Below are 16,475 nucleotides of genomic sequence, written 5' to 3'. Positions count from 1 at the left end.
TGTAACAGTCCTCTGAAGGGGCAGCTGACACAGAGGCTCCCCGACCTCTCAGAGAGATGCAGTTTGGGAGAGTAGGCGAGGTACTGTATACTGCATTGCCCTCACCTTCAGGAACAAGGTCAATGTCAACAGATGGGGTCGGACTCCAATTTAAACTCCTTAGACTTGGGGCCGTTTCTGCGCATAAGAGGACATCAGTTTGTCCTCTTTCCTGATCCAGGAAGTGTACACTGACAGTGGTTATCTCAGGGAAAGTGACAGGACTGAGATGAATGCTCAGCAGTCTGTCCAGAGGACCCTATCTGCTCTGCAGGGTACAGAGCTCCCAGCTAACATGTGTTCACTAAGCATTTTCCACGAGGAGTGCAAATTGCAGGAACTTAGTGCACGGGCAACAAAGAACAGGAGAGAAAATGACCAAATATGGAGAGATGGGTTGCAAACCACGGCATTCTCAGGCTGCTCGTGGCGGGTCTTCTCAGCCCTACGATAATTGTGTAAGAATTCCATCCGCGCCCTTATTGACGCCATTGATAAAAATGCTGACCGGGACAGGATGGAGGCTAGCAGCCTCTTTCTAGGTCGCTGTGCAAAGAACCCCACTCTGGCAGTGGTATCGAGCCAGTTTTGAATTGATCCGCCCTTAGGAACTCTGCCTCGGGAAGCCAAGTTCCAGTCTGAAAGTTGCTTGGAGAGCCTTCAGTCGGAAACTGGTTTGTGGTCCAAAGGCTTAATGGCATCAGGCACGTATCAGACATGAGGGCTGCGTCGTCCAAGGGGTGGCATAGGTCAGATGTGTTGGCTAAGTCCCGCCTCAGCAGGGCTCGAATCTGCGCTTGGCAACTTTTATTTCTCTCACGTTCGTTCCTGTGGCTGCTTTCTTTATCTAAACTTAGTGTCCTCGCTTAGGCTAAGGTCAAACTCTGCTCTTCCCTCTTCTGGACAGAGAGACTTCCTGTCGTAGAGGTATCTGATCTTACGTGTGTTGATATTTTAGCTTTCAGTGATTCCCTAAAGCAGGTCCTTGGACAAGTGCCCACCTTCCAGGAAAATTGCAGCAGCCCTCCGTGCAATGAGAAAGCCCGAGGACTATGTAGTCCGCGTTTTGTAAAGTGAAATCTATTTTATTGCAACGACTGTCCTTTATTCTGAGAGCATTGCCTGCTCTTTTGATGTTTAAAGAAAACCCTTGTTATTATTAGTTTTTTTTAATGGAATGATAACTTGGGGTTGTTTGGTTTTGTTTCTTAATGCCTTTCCTTGGAAAAAATAAAAATCTGGCAGCCCACAGTCAGTCCCCCAGTTTTTTGCTTTGCAAGAGCTGCGAGTCAGGAAAGCTGTTCTAGGTACCTCCTATGGCCACTTATGTCCTCAGTGCTTATAAATTACCTGCTTCATAATCTGCAGCAGAATCTCTCCGAGGATTGACATCAAGCTTACAGCTCTGGAGTTTACAGTATACCGGGTTGTAGTTTCCTTATTTAAGAAAATTGGGACTCTGCCCATATGCAGTCCTCCGGTATCCCTCCTGTTCTCTCCGATTCCACAGATCCTTCAGGACGGCACCTAACGTGAGGCAGTTCCGTTTGCTCTTCTTATAATGTTCTTTTCCCTATAGAGTTGGACATGCATATACGTGTTGTTTGGGGAATTTGCCACACATCCAATGAAAGTGTAATTCCCAACTAACAGTCAAATCCTTCTCTTTGGAGCTACCCAGAACACACCTACCCTCTCTTCCATATGACAGCCCTTCACAGACTGGAAGACAGTGTTGTGACTCTCCCGTGAGTTAAGAGCACCAGCTGAGTCAGACAGACCCGAGTGACAAGCACAGCTTCACTCTCTCAGCTGTGAGAGCCAAAGTAAGTTACTTGATTTTATTTTCTCTCTACTTCAGTTCTTTAGCTGATTTATAAAAGGGGGGTAAAAACCCCACTTCATTGGTTTATTGGGCAATAAATAACGTAATGTATGCAAAGTGCTTAACACGCTGGCTGGCAGGGTGAGCATTCAGTAAATGCTGGCTATTTCCAACCGCCCCCCCCCAGCCACTCCTCTATTTATAAAGAGCCGGGTGGGCATTTTAAGTGTCAGGGCTTTTGGGGAGCAAGGGGGGCGAGGAGGGTTTCTCCCTCCCTAATTGACCAGGGAAGTCAGAGGACCCTGAAGTAGACCAGGTATTTCTTAATCCGGAGGTGGTCTATTTTCAGTTATCTGGGCGCCTATTTGCTGGGGCTGGGGGAGAGCATATTGTCGAGAATCTAGGGAAAGGTTTATTTTCAAGAGCTGGAGAGCTGTTTGTTGACATATTGAACCGTCTCTTGTTTATTCTTATTTCCCCGAGCAGCTAGCCATGCAATCCCCCAAACTCAATTATGTTTTGTGAGGCGGCGGGAGCATGACACCTCCTAGCCGTATTGATCAGTGCAGACTGGGCAGAACGTGAGGGACCTCAGAGATGCTAAGCAGCAATTTCTGGGCTTTTCCTGCCTTAGAAGGCCTCCCCTCTCTGTGTTTGTAGAGACACCGGCATTAATAAAATACAAGTCCGTGCCCCAAATGGACCAAGCGTGCAGCGAGAACCGTGTCTCTCTCACTAGCCTCCTTCGAAGGAGGCTGATGACGAATGGTCACCATCGACCAGAACTTGGAATCCTGGAGTGACCAGTGCCAGAATGGTTTTCCAACTGTAGCTCTTTGCACACACTGGGTTTTGCAAGCAATTGCATGATATGAACTCTGAATGCCATTGCAGCTAGAAAAAGTTTGGGAGGAGACACACCCAACTGTGAACAGACAGAGGAATGGGACTTGAGGGGATGGGGGGCGGGGTAGGCTCGGGACTCGCTTTATCTGCATGTAGGATTTCACATTTTTATTCCTAGATTATTTATGTAATTATCAGGCATAAATAAAAGTTAGAAAAATGAGAAATTGCTTTTCAAAACAAAACAGAGCAGAACAAAATACAAAATAAACGCAAGCCATTGGGGATATTTTTCAGAGGTCACTACTGACCGAGGAGCCAAGTAGTGCAAGCCTTAAGTGTGTGGGGAGAGAAAGGTTGCTTGGGTCGGGGAGACATTGGGGATCCCTGGAGAGAGCTTGCAGGGAGAGCAGGAGAGAGGGCTAGACATAGAACCCCAGGGGAGCACACCTTTTTGCAAAAGAAAAATCGCTTTTTTCCCCCTCGAATACCAGTAATATGGGTCCATTAGAGACAAACGAGAAAATACAGGTAAGAAAAAGACAAGTCAAAATCCCCTTTAATTCCACTACTCAGGTATGGTCACTGCTAACATTTTGCTCTGTGTCCTTCCAGAGTGTATTTTTTCGATGCAAAAATATAGGTAGTTATTTTATAAAAATCAGCTTATCAGTTTCAACGGCTGCTACAGATCCACCATGATTTGTTTAACCATCCAATGAATTGTGTTCTAACACCGGCATTTGAGGTCATTGCCAAATTTTTATGATCCTAAACAACCATGCTTTCTAGCTGTGTGAACCTGGGAAGGCTAGTTGACCTCTCTGTGCCTCTGGGTCCTCATCTGGAAATGAAGGTGATAATCATACCTACCTCGTAGAGTTGTAACACACGAGATCACGTACATAAAGTGCTTGCACAGTGTCAGCACGGTGAACGCCAGCTTCCCTGATTAGGTATAATAGAAATCACAGTTGTTGCTGTTGTTGTTGGCTTTCCTGTGAGTCTCTTTTGATTTAGGGGGGAGGGGGGAGCTCTGGGGTCCAACGGATCTGTGTGCTTGTGGTCATGGCAGTTCACCTCACCGGGGCTCAGTTTTCTTATTCGTAAAGTGGGGATTAATAGGACCGAGCTCACGGGGTCAAATGAGAGAATGTTTGTAAAGCCCTCAGTGCAGTTCTTGGCATGTGGGAAGAGCTCAAAGTCAGTTGGTGGTATTATTATTACTATTACTATTATGATTATTATCACCGTGAGTCAGCCACTGGTGAGGGTGGGAGGAGGAAAGTGTCAGTGAGTTGAGCGCTTGGAGCGTTTCCAGCCACTCGTCTGATTCCAAAGAGAGGAAATGATTCGGGGATCCACATTGACCCGGGCCGCAATCTGAGCTTTGACGTTGACTAGCTCTGCGACTCGGTCGCAACTTCTCTAAGTATCAGTGCCTACTTCATAGGTGTGCTCAGCCCGAGGGTCCAGGTAGTGTTCGTGGCTGATTGCGAGCATGGGAAGATTTACAGATGATCTGCATGCCTCCCCCGCAACCCTCAGATTCTGTGTCCCTATCTACCTGGGCTACTTGAACTTCACCTGAAGGCTTTGCCTTCCCCGGGGCTCAGGGACCAATTCTGCCCTGAGTCTGGTGGTTAAAAGGATCGTGATTCGGAAAGTTCGAGGGCTCTGGTAAACCTTTCTGCTAGTTCGACTCTGACCTTGTGCCCCAGGTGTGGAAAGCAAGCTGGAGCCCTGCTTCTGTGAGCAAACCCTCACCTGGTAGGCTCGGGACTGGCGTGCTTTTCATGCTGGCTGCCTGCACACCCTAGAGCCTCGCTGGCAAATTCTAGCCCCGTGGCGGGGACACGGGTTGCCAGATTTCCCTCCGTGTATCTGACACGGGGGCAAATTGGCTTTTTATTATTACCATGGCAGGCCTCTATTAATAGCACCCACGGTCCATCGTCTCAAACCCTGGTTTCCCAGCACCTGAAACCCTTGGAACTCTCCTGATCGTTGCACTCAGCCTCCGGCCCCGGTTCCCCTTACCGCTACCCCCTGCCCGCACTTCCACATCACAGCCTGGCCCCCCGGAATCCTGGGTCTGCTCAGCCGCAGAGGGTATGTCTCAGTTCTGTCTCATCTCTGGAATTGCGTGAATCTCCTCTTTTCTCTGGGACGGCCAGAGGCGGGCAGAGGGGGCTGGTGCAACTATTGGGGGTGAGGGGGAAGAGGGGTGGAGTTGCATAGGCCAAGTGCTAAAGCGGAGCTTCTGGAGGGCTGTCAAATGAAAGGCGGCCAGAGGCAAATGTCAGAGCCTATATAGAGGCAGGAATCTGGGACCAGAGAGACGGAGCAAGCACTAGCAAGTCAGGAGCAGTGGGGCGGGTGGGCGGGCAGGCAGGCTGGCTGGCTGGCGGGCAGGAGGGGGGCGTGGCAGGGGATAGCTAAGGGAGATTGCAGAGAACAGCTGCTGGTACTGGGTCTTACTTTAATGAACTGGCTGGGCATGGGGCATAAGTAAATTGGCCAGACTAAAAGAGCCAGGGGCGCAGAGGACATAACTCTCTTCTCCCTAACTGGCAAGGTAAGATCTTTCCGGGTTTTGCCTGGTGGGGAACTGGGGCGTGTTCAGGGATTTTTCTGAAGATGGGAAGTGGACATCTATGAATGCTCTTTCGACTCATCTTTCCCACTGCACCAATTATTAGGGTAACCAAGGTGCCAGCAGGAGGCTAGTATTTCTTTTCCTACACCCCTTTCCGGGGCTGTCCAGGCTGGAGATTGGCAGGGGGTGGGGAGGTGTTGGTGATGTGACTAAGAGGGAGAAAAGGCAGACAAGGCAGATCATTATAGCACCGTGAGATAGGACATTATGGCATAGTAGGGGGCTCTGTGTGACTGCAGGCAAGTTATTAAGCTTCTCTGGGCCTTAGTTACCTCGTTTGTAAGATGAAGATGGAGTGCCGAAATCTCTTAGCGTTGTTGTGGGGACCAAAGGAGATGATGCATGTAAAGTGCCTAGTGGGGTGCTTGCTGGTCAGCGCATGCTCAGGAAATGTTCACTGTTGGCATTTCTGTTGCTAGTATTGTCGTTATTATTATGGAGGCACGATGCCACGAGATTGATGACTTTTGTGACATTGTCCCAAATGAGCAAGTGTTCCGTTTTTGGCATGGGCAGGCTGCGGCGGTGCGTCAACATTGTGTAATGTGCGTCTTGGTTTCCAAGCTATGTGCCAAGAAGCCCCTTCTGGGGCTGCTTATGGGGGTGGGCCAGGAGGTGAAGCTCTGGGATTGCCCACCCACATGTCATCGGAGAAACTGGAAATTTGTACGTGAAATCTGTACGCCTATAGGTATTCAAGTGATGTTGGAACGGTAACTTAATGCAGCGTTAGGGATGCCAAAGGCTAGGCAACACCGAGGAGGGGGTGATAGTAAAGAACAAACAGTTCTTACCATCGCGGTGACCCTATTTAGCCCCAGCCCTGGCTACTCTGAGAAAACTGGCAGAATGGGAATAATAATGTTATCACACAGGGTATAACATTCAAATGGGATAATGCTTGCAAATCCCCGTACCTTGTAATAGACAGTTTGGAGTTGTGTGCAGTTGCCTAAGTATAGTGCCCGGAACACACTAAGTGAGCAGCGCATGGTAGTAGTAGTGGTTGCTGTGTTTGTCAGTAATAAAAATGATGATATACAGGATTTTCGGTTCACGGAATGCTGTGATAATAAACAGGATTTTCAGTCCACGGATCAGATAAATGCCTTGCTTTTCCTGGAAGAGACCTTCAGGGCCATCGGAGTAGCAAAATGGGGACTAAACCCCTGGGCAGGACTCAATGAGCCCTGGGAACTAATGATCAGCCCGGGGCAAAGGGCTTTCTCCTGCAGGTCCGCCAGCGCCTTGGCTGCCTTGTGAGCGCTCTGGTGGGAGAGGGAGCCTGCACCTCTCACAGTTTGCCACAAGGTGGCGCTGCCGCTTCATTTGCTCGGGGACGGCCGAGGCTCCCGGCTGCTGAGCTCGCCGGCATTTAGAGCTTTTAGCAATGGAGAGGTGGTGCTGTGCTGTGGGACTGAGCGGGCTGGTTTGAAGAGAATAGGGCTGCAAGGGATCTTTGCTCTAGCTTTCAGTTCCTTCGTTGTCGCACAGCTCCTTTAACCTGATAGGCCCATCTCTGGTGCCACGTAGCTGGCAACGCGTGGAAAAGGTCTCCATCGCGAATCATTGGTCTCTTTCCCAATCTTTTTGATACTGACTTTTGACTACTAAACTTGTTTCCTGTTTACAGATTTTCTTGCCGTTTGGGCTTCAGCACGACACCTTGATCTCATCACGTTAGGGACTCTCTCCGCACTATCTGTGGCCATGGCCGATATGTCGATACCTTTACACTCACTCCGATTCAATAGTATGCTGAGGGAGGAAAATGTCGACCCCCAAAACAGGGGGTCGACCTTCTCTGCACCAATAATAGAGACCAGAGCAGATGTCCAAATCTTACAGTCCCACGTACAGCCTACAGTCTCGACGTCAGCATCAGACCCTGGAGGGATGTCTGCACAGTTGATGACATCCACAGCCTTTGACACCATGTCTTCTGCACCTCTAATGGGAGCACCAAACACTGGAGCACTGTCCCCACCGCTGATGCCAGCCTCGGAATCTGGGGCCCTGTCCCCATTGCTCATGCCAGCTTCAGATGCGGAAGCGCTGTCCCCCTTGCTCATGCCAGCCTCAGATTCTGGAACATTGTCCCCGTTGCTGTCCACTTCAGACTATGGATTAATGTCCCCGGGACTGATGACAATTCCCGACTTTGGAACAATGTCCACAGCACTAATGGCCACCCCACATTCCGCAGAGATATCGCCCTTGGCAATGCCAGCCTCATCCTCTGGAGCGATGTCCGCACCTATAATGAGCACTCCAGCGTCTGGAGTGATGTCCACACCACTGATGCTGGCCTCAGATCCTGGAGAGATATCTCCACTCCTGATGCCAGATATAAACCCTGGAGTGATGTCCACGCAGCAGCCAATGCCAGCTCCAGGCTCTGAAGCAATGTCACCATTGCAAATTACCGACGAAGACACCGAAGCAATGTCCAAAGTCCTAATGACCGCTCTGGCCTCTGGAGAGATATCTTCGCTGCTGATGTCAGGCACAGACTCCGAAGCCATATCCTCACTGATAATGTCAGCCCTCACTTCAGAAACAACGTCAACCCAGCCAACGAGCACCCAAGACTCTGGCGAAATCTCCACCCAGCTAATGTCCGGCCCGGATCCTGGAGTAGTGCCTTCACGGCTCATGTCAGCGCCAGGTTCCGGAGCAGTGTCCGCACCACTCCTGGCGGTCCCAGATGCTGGGGATGTGTCCACATTGCCCAAGGCAGCTCCGGACCCTGAAGCCGTGTCCCCACTGCTAATGACGGCCCTAACTTCTGGAGTGATGCCCACCCAGCTGATGTCAGCCCAGGACTCTGGAGGGATGCCCCCGCAGTTAACACAAAATCTAGACCCTCAAATCATGTCTACTCCACCAATGAGAGCAGCAGCTGCTGGGGGGATGTCTGCAGGGCCGGCGAGAGCCTCAGACCCCGGAGTGATGTCCACACCACGAATGAGAGCTCTAGCCTCTGGCAATATGCCAACACTGCTAAAGACAGTCCCAGACTCCGCAGCGATGTCCACCCCACTGATGACGGCCACAACCTCCGGAGCCATGTCCACTGAGCAAATGTCAACTGTGGCCTCTAGGGTGATGTCCACGCAGTTAACCATGGCCAGAACTTCTGGAGCGGTGTCTACAGGCTTCATGAAAGCCACACCGAGCGGGGCAATGTCCACATCACGAATGAGACCGCCAGCCTCTGTGATGATGTCCGCATCGCTAAGGAGAGCCCCAGCCTCTGAAACAGTGTCCATGCTACCACCGTCAGCCCCAGCCTCTGGGCCCGTGTCCACACTGCAGATGAGAGCCCCTGTCTCTGGAGCGATGTCTGTGCCACAGAGAAGAGCCACAGCCTCAGGAGTGGCAGCTGTGCCGCAAATGAGGGCCTCAGCCTCCGGAGCAATGTCCACCCCGCTGATGACAGCCAAAGCCTCTGGAGCCATGTCTCCACTGTTAATGAGAGACACAGCCTCAGGAGTGATGTCCTTGCCACAAATGAGAGCTATGGCCTCGGGAACAGTGTCCAAGCCACTAACGACATCCAAAGCCTCAGAAGCAATGTTCATGCAGCAAATGGCAACCACAGCTTCTGGAGACATCTCCACGATGCTAATGAGAGACACAGCTTCTGGAGCTATGTCCATGCGGCAGATGACAGACACCGCCTCTGCGGGGATGTCCATACCACTAATGAGAGCCCCGGCCTCTGGAGACATGGCCACACCACAAATGACAGCTGCAGCTTCTGGAACTATGTCCATGCCTCTAATGGGAGCCCCAGGCCCTGGAGCAATGCCCACAGCGTTAATGAGAGCCACAGCCTCTGGAAAGATGCCCAGTCAGCCAATGAGCACCCAAGACTCTGGAGTGATGTCCATGTCGTTCATGAGATCCATGACCTCTGGAGGGTTGTCCCCACGGCAGATGCAAACCCCAGCCTCTGAAATGATGCCCACACCAAAAATGAGAGCCCCAGCCCCTGGGGTGCTGTCCACACCACTAATGAGAGCCCCAGACTCTGGAAAGATGTCTGCACTGCTCACCAGAGCTTCATCCTCTGCAGAGATGTCCCCACCACTAATGAGACCCCCGGTTTCTGGAGAGATCGCCACATCTCTGAGAGTCCCAGCTTATGGGGCCATGTCTAGTCCACAAATGACAGCTCCAGCCCCTGGAATGATGCCTATGGCACAAATGAGGGCTCCAGTCCCTGGAGCCATGTCCACACCACTAATGAGATCCACAGCCTCTGAAGGGATGCCCATGCCTCAAATGACAGCCATGGCCTCTGGAGGGGTGTCCCTGCCCCTGATGAGAACCCCAGCCTCTGGAGTGACATCCGCACCACAAATGATGCCCGCAGCTTCCGGAGAGATGTGCACATTATCGATGCGAGCTCCAGCCTCTGGAGTAATGTCCCCACCACTAGTAAGAGCCCCAGTCTCTGGAATCATGTCCACACCACTAAGGAGACCTTCGGCCTCTGAAGCTGTATCCGCAGAGATATCGAGAGGTCTAGCCTCTGGAAAGATGTCCCCTGCACAAATGGCAGCCACGGCCTCTGGAGGGATATCCAAGCCATTAACGAGAGCCACAGCCCCTGGAACAATGCCCATGCCATTGATGTCAGCCATGGCTTCTGGAGACATGTCTGTGCCGCTAATGAAAAGCACGGCCTCTGGGACAGTGTTCACACTGCAAACAAGAGTCACAAGTTCTGGATCTATGTCCTTGCCACAAACAACATACGCAACTTCCGGAGGGATGTCTGTGCCGCCAATGAGAGCCTCAGCTTCTGGAATGATGTCCATGCCCCTTCTGAGAGCCACAGCCCCTGGAGGGATGTCCATGCCACCAGTGAGGGGCCCATTTCCGGGAGCCATGTCCACCCCACAGATGGCAGCCACAGCCTCCGGAATGATGTCCACTCTGGAAATCAAAGCCACAGACTCTGGAGAAACATCTGCCTCTCACATCAGTGTCACAGCATCTGGATCAAAGTCCACACCGCGCATGACTGCCACAACCACTGACACAATGAAGCCACCACCACCCCAGGAAGTCCCATCCTTTGGCATGCTGACCCCAGCACTCTGTTACCTCTTAGAAGAGCAGGAAGCAGCCCGGGGTGCATGCTCTGTGGAGGAGGAGATGGAGGTCGATGAAGAGAAGCAAATGAAGGTCTTTTTGAACGACTCAGAGAAAATGGCGTTTCTGGTGTCCCTTCATCTGGGGGCAGCAGAGAGGTGGTCCATCTTGCAGATGGAGGTAGGCAACCCCCTCTCAGATGAAAACAAATCTTTCCTGAGCAGATCACAGGGCTTATATGACTCCCTGTCCGAGATAGACATCCTCAGTGCTGTTCTTTGCCATCCCAAGCAGGGCCAGAAGTCAGTCAGGCAGTACGCCACTGACTTCCTGCTGCTGGCCCGACATTTGTCTTGGTCCGATGCCATTCTTCGGACCAGGTTTCTGGAAGGACTCTCGGAAGCTGTTACCACCAAAATGGGCCGGATCTTCCTGAAGGTGGCCGGCAGCCTAAAGGAGTTGATAGACAGGTCTCTCTACACTGAGTGCCAGCTGGCTGAAGAAAAGGATTCCCCGGGCAGCTCCGGCCAGGTTCTGCTGTCAGCCTGTAAGCGGAATAATGAGGAGGCCATGGAGAATGAACTGAACTCTTATCAGCAGACCGAGGAGGTAATGATGGGGAAATACACTCAAGGGGAGTGGTGGGCAGTGATGGGGAATGCACCCTGCTTCTTTGAGTAGAATAAGGAAGAAGCGAGAGGGAGGCATTGAGCTTCTAGCCCCTAACCCCCAACCTGGAGTTTCATCAGTGGCCTGGCTGTGCAGTTATTGGGGGCATATTAACCACTTTGAAGCAATGCCCCGGCCCAAGTTCCTGGGGCGGAGGGGCGGTCTGAGATGGCTAAAGGTCTAAGTCTTCTGATTATGAGGGAACCAGCTGGGGCCCAACTCTCCAATTATCCTAGGGGAGATGTCATCTTTGGGGGGCCGAGTCCTACCTACAGGCACCTCTGTTGTGGACCCAGGTCACTAGGGAATTTGGCCAGCCTAGTCGTCGGTCACACATTATGCACATGCGGTACATTAGCCAAGTTTCTCAAACTGCTAAGTTACTGACGTCATCCAGGCAGAACCCCCTTATCATAGTAAGTGTGGCTCTTACCTCTGCTGGTTTTTTTTGTTTGTTTGTTTTTCTCACTCCCAGCACCAGCATGTTCCCAAACGCTGTTACTACCTGAAAGAGCATGGAGACCCTCAAGAGGGTCTGCATGACCACCTTCGCCAGAGCACAGGCCATCACAAGGCCCCCACCAACAAGTAATGCTTTCTGGAATCTTCTCCTGTGATGTCTGACTCCGCTGCTAACTTGAGGACTGGTTCCTGGACCCATTCCATTCAATTACATCATAAACCTTGTGGCCTTCCCCCTTCAGCCTCCCCAGGCACAATTCCCCCACCCCCTCGTAACTCCCAGTTGGCTGACTTGACCTTCTTTTTTACCCCACGTGCCTATGACCGGCCCTGACAATCAGAAGTGTGGACTTCAAGAGTGTTTGGTGTATGAGGTTCTGAACTCCTATTGCCGTTGAGACCAGTCCTATTTCCTGGTCCAGGGAAAAGTCTAAGCAGGAGAAACCATGTCCTACCTCAAAAACACCTTAGAGCGTCTTGCCACATGTCATCAGGCAAATGTGAGGAAGCCCTGGTCCCATTTCACCCAGCAGGGGATCCTATAAGGAGAGTGATGCCCACTCCAAAACCACCCTTTTCATATGCCCCAACTCATAGTACCTAAAATGGGTCTCCAGGGCCCTTGCCCTGTTTATAGTCTCCAACCTGAACCATTCGTTTTGACCCACAATAGTAATTATAGTAGTGGTAACATTTATTGATTACGTATTACGTGACCGGTACTGGGCTGACAAGCACCATCTCACTACACTCTCATCATAACCCAACTTGTTCTTGTGTTGTCAACTTCTGACTTCTTGATCTTTTGTCTATGGCCCTTGTTTTGTTCTTTGGTGTCAAATTGCTAGTTCTGATCTCTTGGTGGCTCCCTGAGTAATTAAGTGCCCCCGCTCCCCTTGGCTATTGTGCTTCATGACTGGCACTCTTGATAAAGGTCTTGGTCTTTAAACAGGCATAGATAGTTAGAACATTCTATGAGCAGTGTTTGCCTTCAGGTGGTGGGATTGTGGGTGTTCTTATTTTCCTCTTTCTACTTCTCTGTACTTTCCAGATTCTCTGCGGTAAGCATGTATTACATTTGTAATCATAAAAGTCAATAAAGTTCATTTATGGAAAAAAAAAGAATAAACCGTGGCTGACAGAATTTGATTTACGGAGTCCTTCATTCAATCAATATTGATTATCTAACATGTGTCAGCCACTGTTTTAGGGACTGACAGATTAAAAATCCCAACAGAATGAAAACTCCATTCCAGTGGAAAGGGCAATGAGCAAGAAAAGACATAAGTAAGATAGACTGAAATCTTGGTAAAGGCTATGAAGACAAGAAATTGGGATAATGGGGCATCTGATACTCACAGGGCCAATTTATTTATTTAATAATAGTCCACATAATTGGGTTACTCAAAGATCTTTTACAAACAGTAGGAGCGGCATGGTGAGAAACATATTGTAGAAAGTTAACTTGGCAACAGTTTGGAGGCAGGAGAGGGGCAGGTGTCAGAGAGCAGTTCTGAGCCCCCTGTTGTAATTGTACAGGTGACCGACTTGCCAGTGACTCAGTCGAGGGCTGGCGCAGTGGGGATGGAAAGAGAGGACAGGCACCAAATGCTCTCTGAGGACTCACATCTGCTATTCCATTACCCTAAACACTGGGTCTGCTTCTAGGAAGAGGAAAATGATTCTCAGAAAAAACAAAGATTGGCAGACAAATTAGCGGCCCCATGGTAATATACATAAGCATCTGGCTCTGCAAGCTGCCTGTAGATGTATCAATCACCAGTGCTGTTGCCTCCGGGGGGGAAAAGAGGGGACAAGAAGTTGGGAAACCCAAATTCAAGGCGGGGGAGAGGCTCACAGCTCTTAGCTCAGCAAAGCACGGTCAAGCTCACTCTCGACTGAAACAGAAATGGATGTACGGAATCACAACTGGTGTCTGGAAAATGTCTATGGGAAAGAAAATGTCTTAAAATTGAAACTTTTTTTTTTTAAGAGACAGAGAGATAAGGAGCGGAGGGGCAGAGGGAGAAGGAGAGAGAGAATCTCAAGCAGGCTCCACTCCCAGTGTGGAGCCTGATGCACGGCTCGATCTCACGACCCTGAGGATCATGACTTGAGCTGAAATCAAAAAACATCCGCTGAACCGACTGAGCCACCTAGGCGACCCCAAACTGATTGTCTTATAGCCATGAGCATGGAGAACAATAGCAATTCTTTTTTAAAGAACATGTTATCATTGAAGTAGAGTTGACGTTCAGCGTTCGATTAGTTTTAGGTATACGACATGATGATTCAACAATTGTGTACATTACTCAGAGCTCATCACTGTGAGTGGACTCACCATACGACATTATTATGATATTACTGACTATAGTCCCTAGGCCGTACTTTGCATCCCTGTGACTTGTTTATTTTCTAACTGGAAGTTTGTACCTATTAATCCCCTGATTCTTTTCTTTATTTTCTTCCCCATGTTTCTTCCCTTTGCTTTTGCCTCTGCTCTTCTTTAAGCAAATGTCACTAAAGGTAAATGGAACAAAAGAAGCCCAATCAGATCCTGCCGGAGCTCAATGCCTGCTTGCTCCTCTACCCACCCCAAAGGTTATATTTAGAAATGTTTCAAGAGCCACTCAGCCTCTACATAGAGCTGGGCTATCATATGCCCAAGTACTTGAGACAGTTTTGTCTGTTGTAAAATAGTGTTCAAGTTTCCCTGGGCCTCGCTGGCCTGTGGGTAAAAATAAGGTCCCATAAGCAGTAAAAACTCAGATGGCACTGGCCCCTCTCCCCACTTGTGTGTTACACGACTTCAAGCCCTTGAAGGTTTCCTCCAGGGATCTGTGGAAGACCCTGGCGGGTTCTCGTGTTCTGAGCTCTCCGGTTCCCACCCTGCCTCATGGCATTCAGCTGCCCACGTTGCCACATGAGGATGGCCTCTCCGCCCCAGCTGCTGGTGGGTGCCTCTGGCTGTGGGAACCCAGAGGCCCCTGCTGGGGTGGGGCATGGAATGGGGCTGCCCTCCCTTCAGGCAGCTTTGGCCGAAGTCACTGATGGGTCACAGGGGTGGGGGATGGGCCATGGGAGGTGGTGGTGGTAATTCTCCTCCCCCTTCTGTGCCACGCTCTGCCCCTTTGTCACCTGGACACCGAAGCATTGCTTTTACCCTGTATCCCAGTGAGGCGCATGGGAGAAGGGTGGCTTCAGCTGCTTCCTGTGACAACCTCTCCCCGGCCACACACCACCTCTCCCCTTGCCCCAGCTCTCCAAGCTATAGAGGGATTTTTGTTGTTGTTGTTCCCCTTATGGGTCACGTGCTTCCTTCCTTCTCACCTCGTCCAAAAGCTCTGTGCATCTTGAACACATGCAGGGCGGGGGAGGCAGGCGGCTTGATCCCCTTGTGATCTAATGGAGGCTTTATAGGACAATAGGTACTGCGGGCCACTCTACCTCTCAGGACCTTGGTTTCTCAAATGGGAATAATCATCACCATCCCACTAACCTCACAGCATCATGGAATAAAAGCCCGGAAGGGGTTTGTAAAAATCAAATGCAGGACATACAAATGTAAGAAGTCGTTACCTGTAAAGCTAAAGCTCGGCCCTGAGGAGGTTGGGAAGTGGAGGGTAGGGCTGGTTGGGACATCTTCAGCATCCGATCTCTTCAGGGGTTCTATTTAAACTGTGGAGGAAGATCTAAAAGAAAATTCTTGACTGAAGACTGGCAAAAGCCACCTTTTAATATGAGTATCTGTTGAGTATTGACCAGGGGCCCAAGCTCTGGACTAACTTCTTTACCTGCATTGTCCCATGTCCTCTTCAAAACAACTGTGAGATGTGGGTGCTCTCATTAACCCTATTTTACAGACTGAGAATCTCTGGCACAGAGAGGTTAAGTACCTGGCCCAAGGCTCCAGAGCGAAAAAGTAGCAGAGATGGGATTTGAACATGTGCGGTCAGGCTCCAGAGCCCCTAATCCACTATGTATATACATGGCTTTGTTATTCCGAGCCAGGTGGCCACTGGGAAGATTTACCCTGTGCCCCAGAACAAATCTGCCACCCAACAGCAGCCAACATTCGAAGCTCATAAAGTCTGAGGCCTGAACAAAAATGGCCCTGCTTTCCCTTTTCATTTAGGTCCAGATGTGAATCCTCCTCGGGGTATCTGGGGAAAGTCTTCAATATTCAAGGAAAAAGGAGGAATTGTGTGGTGCCCCAGGGCTCAGGAGATTCTGCCCAGGGGCTAGCTGCAGCCTCAGGGTGGAGCAGCCTCTGTTCTGAGCTCTGGGCTGGGAAGGAAGCTATGATTCTCCCCTGGGCATCTTCCCATTGAGAAAAAAAAATTCATCCTGGGCCCGGGCATCTGTAGAAGGGTATAGGCCTCCAAAAGTGGAAGGGATTTTTGAGGCTGCACCAAGAGCTGGCTCCTCTTTCTTAACAGCTCTTTTCCCCTCTTTTTCAGGAAACAGGGGAGGGGTAAGGAAGAAAGAGATGATCAATCATTTGGATACTCCAGGCCCCTGCCTTCCAACACCACCCTCCCCTTGGAAGGTTATCCTAGTTCCAACACTGGGGTGAATGCTCACATTAAAAAGGCACCAGGCACTTCCAGTTTAAACAACTTGATAGAGATAATCTGGAGTAGCTTCTCCCATTACCAATGCAAAGACATGCCGGTTAAAATCTGTGGGGGGGGGGGTGGTGCAGGGTGGGGAACTCACAGCTGAGCCTCAAAAAAAGAAAGGGAAATCCCCAGGGGCAAAAAACCAAAGAGGGATTTTAATGGCAGACCAATAAACTCTTGAGCCCTCCAGGGCAGAAGTGATAGAGTAGGAAGAGATACAACCTACCTGACAATGGAAAGCTCACGC

General features: G+C 50.3%; 1 protein-coding gene across 1 annotated transcript; it reads left to right on the top strand.

Annotated features, from left to right (window-relative positions):
• The first annotated feature begins 7,008 nt into the window (after nt 1–7,008).
• RTL9 (retrotransposon Gag like 9) lies at nt 7,009–12,684 on the top strand. The gene is made up of 2 exons (XM_036087934.2): nt 7,009–11,084; nt 11,620–12,684. Exons 1-2 carry the CDS (start codon nt 7,080–7,082, stop codon nt 11,734–11,736), a joined length of 4,122 nt encoding a protein of 1,373 aa, XP_035943827.2. The 5' UTR covers nt 7,009–7,079; the 3' UTR covers nt 11,737–12,684.
• The last annotated feature ends 3,791 nt before the right edge of the window (nt 12,685–16,475 follow it).

This window comes from Halichoerus grypus, chromosome X, assembly GCF_964656455.1.
Source record: "Halichoerus grypus chromosome X, mHalGry1.hap1.1, whole genome shotgun sequence".
NCBI lineage: Eukaryota > Metazoa > Chordata > Mammalia > Carnivora > Phocidae > Halichoerus > Halichoerus grypus.
The sequence above is the reverse complement of the archived record's forward strand: the minus strand, read 5'-3'. Positions and strand labels throughout refer to the sequence as shown.